The sequence below is a fragment of the Bufo bufo genome, chromosome 6, assembly GCF_905171765.1.
Source record: "Bufo bufo chromosome 6, aBufBuf1.1, whole genome shotgun sequence".
Lineage (NCBI taxonomy): Eukaryota > Metazoa > Chordata > Amphibia > Anura > Bufonidae > Bufo > Bufo bufo.
This window is the reverse complement of record NC_053394.1, coordinates 284,015,409-284,023,819: the sequence shown is the minus strand read 5'-3', so window position 1 is coordinate 284,023,819 and position 8,411 is coordinate 284,015,409. Positions and strand designations below refer to the sequence as shown.

The 8,411-nt window shown below is 44.0% G+C and overlaps 1 protein-coding gene across 1 annotated transcript in view; it reads left to right on the top strand.

Annotated features, from left to right (window-relative positions):
* The first annotated feature begins 1,043 nt into the window (after positions 1–1,043).
* MYO1D (myosin ID) overlaps positions 1,044–8,411 on the top strand; it is a 97,220-nt gene continuing 89,852 nt past the window's right edge. The window contains exon 1 of the mRNA XM_040434720.1: positions 1,044–1,766. Within this exon, the coding sequence (XP_040290654.1) occupies positions 1,672–1,766 (95 nt within the window). The 5' untranslated portion in view covers positions 1,044–1,671. The remainder of the gene's footprint in view (positions 1,767–8,411) is intronic.

The following is an 8,411-nucleotide window of genomic DNA, read 5'->3' as shown; positions in this document are numbered from 1 at the left end:
TGCCTCTTAATAAATTTGCTGCATCTCACTCCAGTTCACATGAGATCAAGACGGGTGTAGGAAACATCAGTGATAAATCTCTCCCACAGTGGATCCAAATGCATCCTATTGATCATTCATTTCCATTGGGAAAGATTTATCAAAAAAATAAAAATAATAATCAATCACCTTCCAGCTCTCCTGAAAGCATAATACATCCATGCTGAGACTTGTAGTCCTACAGCAACATCCTCTTGATGTGCATGAGTGACGCTAGAGCAATCGTTGTTAGGTGTGACAGACATGGTAACATCTTTCTATTAGTGTTGAGCGAACTTCTGTTTTAAGTTCGGTGTCTAAAGTTCAGCTTCCGGTTAGCGGAGAATCCCGATATGGATTCCGAATTCCGTTGTGGTCCGTGGTAGCGGAATCAATAATGGCCGATTATTGATTCCGCTACCACGGACCACAACGGAATTCGGAATCCAGATTGGGATTCTCCGGAAGCCGAACTTTAGACGCCGAACTTAAAACAGAAGTTTGCTCAACACTACTTTCTATCTGAAGAGAAGCTTATAGTTTTACCGTCTGCTGTCATCAGACATATGGCGATCTGTCACGGTTTTGTGATGCGGTTATTGGCGTCGCTGTGAAACATGTAAGATAAATGTGTCTCTTATGTGAAATGTGTGTGACTGTGTTAAAAACGCCAACATTTTTTTCCAGTACACCCACAGCTGTCTATGTAATATAACGTGACGTAGAGCACCCCCGTCATTGGATCTGACCCCTCCTGCAGTCCCTCCTTAGGACCTGTGCTCACCTGTTACTATCTTCACATCTATACAAAGGTTGTTCTCATACACGCCCTACTGCACCGTGCTAGTCCTCCTAACTTTTATCTCCAAGAACCTTCACCGAACACTTTGCCTGTTCTTTTCCTTCCTTCTCAACCTTCCAAGCTTTCCAGCCCTCCCTCACTTCCTCCCCTCACCTCCCCCTTCTATCTCAGTAGCCTCTGTCATCCATCCCACCCTCATCCCCTCCTCTCACATCTCTTCCCTCCCCTATGCCTCACCTTTCCACTTACTCAGCCGGCCTCTCCTTCCCTTTCCCCTCCCTGCTTCTCTTACCTCTCAGCCTCCCTATTCTCCACCTCTCCCCTCCTCTCACCTCTCCCACACACTCTTCCTGGTCTCTTTATGGATGGAGAGAAGTTTGAGCAGCAGTTTACACAGACTGCTTCCTCCTTCCTGAACTGACAGCGCCCCTCTTGAGGGACTCTACCTGCACTGAAACTTGCGGCTCTACCATCCTTTCTTGCACTGAGACCTTTATTTTCATGAAGGAGACATCTCATCTGTACTACTCATGTGATCCTCTAAAAACTTCCATCCTCTAGAAATTCCTCTGAGAGCCTTTTACTTGAGGAACTTTCGTCATACTTCCAAGAAGCTTTTATTTCTCTTGAGAGAGCTATCAGAGGCTTTGTGCACTTGCAGATCAGACACCTGGGATGACCAGGAATCGCATACAGCCAGGGTGTGACGGAGACGGTCTGTGCTCCTGCAGGCAGGGTGCAACAGTGTCGTATATTGTGTAATTTTCTACATTTGTGTCGTGCACTGAGCTTTTGGATATCGTTTTTAATCTTGCAATTGTGTCAGACAGAATCGGTGGTGGTAGCCCATCATGGCGGTACAAGAAGGCTTGCAGTATGGCAAGGCAGACTTTGTTCTTATGGACTCTGTCACGTTACCAGAATTCATGGATAACCTGAAACTCAGGTAAGTACACCTACTTCCAGAAACGTCCTATGCCCTTATTTCACATTGTGGGATGTGTCCCTTTCAGTAGTTGATGGAATGTACAGTATTTTTTTTATCCTTTGTGCATCATCATATTCATCTCTTCAGTAGCTCCAGCAATGGTAAAAATATCTATGGTGGCTTTGAGGGATAAAGGTTTTAGGAGACATCATCAGATAAGGATGTTGCAAGCTGTGACTTCATCCAATGGTCGCACCGTGTTTCCACTAAAGCCATAACTGCTCTGCCATTTCCACCTGATTTGTATGTTTTCCTCCACCCATATATCCGTGTTTGACAGCACCCTATTAAATGTTTACAAGTCATGTTTAGTTAAGGCCTCTTTCACACTACCGTATGGCTATTTCAGTGTTTTGCGGTCCGTTTTTTGTTTCCGTTGTGTTTCCGTTTCGGTTCCGTTTTTCCATATATACAGTATACAGTAATTACATAGAAAAAATTGAGCTGGGCATAACATTTTCAAAAGATGGTTCCGCAAAAAAACGGGACGGATATGGAAGACATACGGATGCATTTCCGTATGCATTCTGTTCTTTTTTGCGGACCCATTGACTTTAATGGAGCCACGGAACGTGATTTATGGCCAAATATAGGACATGTTCTATCTTTGCATGGAACGGAGATACGGAAACACGGAAACGGAATGCATACGGAGTACATTCCGTTTTTTTTGTGGACCCATTGAAATGAATGGTTCTATATACGGAACGCAAAAAACGGCCCGCAAAACGGAAAAAAAAAAACGGTAGTGTGAAAGAGGCCTAATAGACCGGGCATTCTAATCAGGTTCCCCTCTTGTAGCTAAAGCCGAAAACTGCATCTTTTCTATATCCTGGCACTGGAGGACCATCCAGTATATATCAGGGGTTGTGTACATCAGTAAACAGCAGCTGGTTGATGGTTTCCACTACAAAAACTGAAGATATACAGTAATACATAGATTCTGAATTTTACACTTGCCATTATTAGGCACACCTACAGCATTTCTCCACCAAATGAATCCACTGTTCCCCTAATGTTTACTATGGCATGACAAACACCATGGAGGAATTTATTTTATACTCCATACACCAGTTTTAAATGTACCAACGTTATTAAGAGGCGCATGCTCTCTGGGGGTCTGTGCGGTAGTAAATCAATGCTAGCAAGTACCTGGTTCAGATTTTTGTTGTAATTTACTCCAGTTTTGTTAGGGTACTTTCACACTAGCGTTTTTCTTTTCCGGCATTGAGTTCCGTCCTAGGGGCTCAATACCGGAAAAGAACTGATCAGTTTTATCCTAATGCATTCTCAATGGAGAGAATTCCGTTCAGGATGTCTTCAGTTCAGTCTTTTTGCCTTTTTAGGACTGAGATAATATTGCAGCATGCTGCGGTTTTATCTCCGTCCAAAATTCCGGAACACTTGCCGGAATGCCAGATCCGGCATTTTTTCCTATTAAAATGCATTGATCCGGCTCCGAGCATTCCGGCAAAAAGGATACATTTTTGCGGTCTGAGCATGCCAGATCCGTTTTTCCAGATGACATCAGAGACGGATGCAGTATTTAAATGCATTTGTCATACAGATCAGGATCCTGAGCCGTCTGACAAATGCCATCAGTTTGCATACGTTTTGAGGGATCCGGCAGGAATCCTACTGCTCTGCAGTAGTTTCCAGCGCCAGAACTACACAGCTCCGTTCGATGTTCAGTGGACGAAGCTTGTTACTGCAGCGCCGCTCCCATTGAAGTGAACGGGAGCTACGCGTCAATGGCCATACACAATTAATAAAGCTGTGTAGTACTGGCATGGAGTGTCGGAGCTACTGTAGAATAGCTGATCCACTCGGGTGTGGGGTGTCGGACCTCTACCGATAAATCGTGATGTCCTATTCTAGAAATAGGGTATCATTTGTAAAGAGATGGACAACCCCTTTAAGCAAATAATGTTAAATCTGTCGGAACATGTAGTTTCCCCCATTCCACTCATGCCAAGCGCAATGCAGGAGAAGTTAAAAAAAATTGCGCAAAATAGGACAAGTCAAAATTTGTTTTCCAGGTGTAAGTCCAGGATTATTACAGGTATTTCTGCCGCAGATTGCACACAAAGGTCCTTTGCACCACAATCTGCGACTTTTCCTCGCTCACTCCAGTTAAAAAAAAAAAAGTGGGCGTGGCGACAAGCCCGTCTCATTTACCATTTCCTACACCTGTTTTAGGGTCTAGGAAGCTGTCTTGCATTTTAGAAGCCGCGGTGGATCCGCCAAAGTTATGTAGGGGCCGACGCCTCTACATAACTTCGGCGGATCCACCGCCAGCTCAGGGACTTTTTAAAGGGTTTCTACCATCAGAATTACTGTTATGTAGCTGACTGACATTAGTGATGTGGTAATGTCAGCACTACATAACAGTGTGTTTTTTACATTTGTCCCTGCAGCCGTTTTGCTAAAATACACACTTTTACAATATGCTAATGAGCCGCTATGTGGGCGTAGATTCAGCACCTAGAGGCTCGGAAAACTAACCATGCATCCCGCCCAGGTCCTCCTTTCTGCCCGCCCCGCTCCTCTTGATTGATGTCCAAGTTCCATGCATCGTTCACTTCTGTATTCGGCGCAGGCGCAGTGAGTAAAGGCCGCGCTCCTAGTAACATAGTACATAAGGCCGAAAAAATACATTTGTCCATCCAGTTCGGCCTGTTATCCTGCCGGCTTCCTCACTGTGCCTGCGACGACTATGTCACAGTGAGGAAGCCGGCACCAGGAGCGCGGCCTTCACTCACTGCGCCTGCGGCGAATACAGAAGTGAACGGCGCAGGCGCGGGATTTCCTCAATGATGCATGGAACTTGGACATCAATCAAGAGGAGCGGGGCGGGCAGAACGGAGGACCTGGGTGGGATACATGGTTAGTTTTTCGAGCCTCTAGGTGCTGAATCTACGCCCACATAGCACCTAGAGGCTCATTAGCATATTATAAAAGTGGATATTTTACCAGAACGGCTGCAGGGACAAATGTAAAAAACACACTGTTATGTAGTGCTGAGATTAGCACATCGCTTATGTCAGTCAGCTACATAACAGTAATTCTGATAAGGTAGAAACCCTTTAAGACTAACGTCTTAATAAATGTGCCCCAATGTGTTCATTGCTTGTAAGGGTCTTACTTGGACATCGGTTTCACAGGACCTTTAGATGTAGGCACCAGGGGCGTAACTACCATAGCGGCAGACCATGCGACTGCTATGGGGCCCAGGGCAAGAGGGGGCCCAGTCTTAGTTGGGATCATCTCCTCTTCTACTTTGTCAGGACTTTACCCTCTAAAGGAACAACTTTTAGAAAATGCAGCAGTGGAAAAAATGGCGCAAGCGTAATTGAAAGGGGTTTAGGCATAAACCCTTCTGTCCTATGTGGGGTTTGATCCTCGCTATGGAGCCCTTACTTCTCTATGCCACTGCTAGGCACACATTTCGGCCATGATCATGTAATAAAATTTCTATTTATTCTATTGAATCACATAATTATGAGTTCAGATTTTTTACTTTGGTGCTTCCCAGTGGAAGAGATTTGTCAAAAGTAGTGCGAAGTGGAGCCTTTGGAAAATGATAGCCGGAATCTAATTGGTTGCTTTGATCCCGCTACTCCACTTTTCCTTTGCACTACAGTACAGTATCTTGTGGTGCTAGCCCCATTTCAGAAGCATTAAAGTACCACATGTAGAACGGGGCTCCCACCACAAAAGACTTTGGTGCAAATTTACTAATGTGATTGCATCTAGAACTTGTTACACATGCATTCCTGGCGCATAATGTTGCATCAAGTTTTAGCAAATTCAGCTAAATAAATCATCCACTTGGGATCATTTATCAAGGGTCTTACGACTATTTTACTCATAAAAATAAATCGCAAGTTCCTTTTTTTAAATGGGCTTGCAACAATATTAAATCGCATTGGCTGGTGTCGAAAAGATTTCAACAGTTGGACAGGGGCAGAATTGTCGGGAAAGGCTATGCTGGGGCCAGGACTCTGCCCCCCTAAAAATGTACTTACATGTACACCAGGCGTACATGTTGGCAAAAAAGGACACATGGCTGCCTTAGATTAGGCAAAGTTCTTCCGAAACGTACACCTCATCATATATTAGTTTAATCCTCTGGCTGTGTGAGGGGAAAGAAAGACCGGTGTGAAAACCCCACTGTGCCCAGCCCAACTGTTTCGGATTTCCAGCCCACCAAGGAGCATGGTTTACTGAAAAGGGGCATGGCTGCCTCAAGTTCTTTAGGACATTTTCACATGTGCTGTATGACATTAGTTAATTTCAGATTAGTGTGTTCACTATGTGAAACACGCTACATGTGGGGGGCGTGATTTCCTGTAGTGAGCTCTGCGTCTGTGACAGGACTGCACAGCATTATAATAATGTGTCTCTGCCTGACATCGGCTGTAATGATTTGTACTAATGGCATTATGTGAATACAAATCATTACAGTGGATGTCAGGCAGAGACACACAGCATTGTAATGCTGTGGGGCTCTGTCACAGGAAAAGTGTCTAGTCCAGGAAAATCATGCATCCACACTGAGTGTGTTTCCCCCAATGGACACGCTCATCTGAAATTGCCCAATCTCTTTTTTGGTCATTGGCTGTCCAGCAAAACCAGCATGCTTTACCAAAACATTGCTGCGGTTTTTGGCTATGCTGCGATTTGGCAAGTGTAAAAACACCCAAATTAAAGAGGATCGCCTGGCATTTTCCCAAATTGGAGCTTGTTACTAACCTATGGCAGGAAGATGTATTCATACCCCTTGACCCCTTTCCACATTTTTTTTCAGGTTACACCCACCAAAGAATGTATTTTATTGGGATTTTATGTGATAGACCAACACAAAGTAGCAAGTATGTGCGAAGTTAAAAGAAAACGATACATGGTTTTCAAAATTTTTAATAAATAAAAATCTGGAATGTGTGGTGGGCATTTGTATTCAGCCCCCCTGAAGGACCACCATTCGCTGCAATTACAGCTGCAAGTCTTTTGGGGTACGTGTCTACCAGCTTTGCAGAGATAGAGGCTGAAATTTTTGCCTATTCTTCTTTGCAAAATAGCTCAAGATCAGTCAGATTGAATGGAGAGCGTCTATGAACAGCAATTTTGAAGTTTTGCCACAGATTTTCAATAGGTCTGGACTTTGACTGGGACATTCTAACACATGAATATGCTTTGATCTAAACCATTCCATTGTATCTGGCTCTATGTTTAGGGTCGTTGTCCTGCTGGAAGGTGAACCTCTGCCCCAGTCTCAAGTCTTTTGCAGCCTCTACCATGTTTTCCTTCAGGATTGTCCTGTATTTAGCTCTATCCATCTTTTCATCAACTTTGACTAGCATCCCTGTCTCTGCTGAAGAAAAGCATCCCCACAGCATGATGCTGCCACCACCATGTTTCACGGTGGGGATGATGTGCTCGGGGTGATGCGCAGTGTTAGTTTTCTGCCATTAAATAGCATTTTGCATTTAGGCCAAAAAGTTCAACTTTGGTCTCATCTGACCAGAGCACCTTCTTCCACGTGTTTGCTGTGTCCCCTACATGGCTTGTGGCAACTGCAAATATGGCTTGCTTTGAAAAATGGCTTTCTTCTTGACACTCTTCCATAAAGGCCAGATTTGTGGAGTACACCACTAATAGTTATCCTGTGGACAGATTCTCCCACCTGAGCTGCAGATCTCTGCAGCTCCTCCAGAGTGACCATGGGCCTCCTGGCTGCTTCTTTAATTAGTGATCTCCTTGCCTGGACTGACAGTTTAGGTGGACGGCTATCTTGGTAGGTTTTAATTTGTGCCACACTCCTTCCAATTTGGAAGGATGATGGATTGAACAGTGCTTCATGAGATGTTCAGAGCTTGGGATACTTTTCTATAACCTAACCCTGCTTTATACTTCTCCACAACTTTATCCCTGACATGTCTGGTGTGTTCCTTGGTTTTCATGATGCTGTTTGATCACCAGTGTTCACTAACAAACCTCTGCGGCCTTCACAGAACAGCTCTAGTTATACTAAGAATAAATTACACACAGGTGGACTCTATTTATTAATTAGGTGACTTTTGAAGTAATTGGTCACACTAGATTTTATTTAGGGGTATCAGAGTACAGGGTGCTGAATACAAATGCACACCACACTTTTAAAATTTTTATTTATCAAACATTTTGAAACCATGTATCATTTTCCTTTCACTTCACGCATACTTGCTACTTTGTATTAGTGTGTCACATAAAATTCCAATAAAATTCATTTGTTTGTGGGTGTAACATGAAAAATTTGGGAAAAGTTCAAGGGGTATGAATACTTTTTCAAGGCACTGTAGCAATTACCCTCCTTTGCTCCACTGATGGATGTTGCCACCTTTTTTTTACTGTTCAACTGCATTGACTATAACGCAGCTGAACAGGAAAAGAAGCTGCTGCATCTGATGGAGACCCTGGTGGAAGATCCCGCAGTGTGTGCGAGCGCAGGGGAGACAACGAAGTCAGTGGAGCGAGCGAGGGAGGGTAATTACTATGTAAAATATCTCTCCACAACAGGTTAGTAACAAGTGATTGTTAGGGCAAATGTGCGGCGATCCCCTT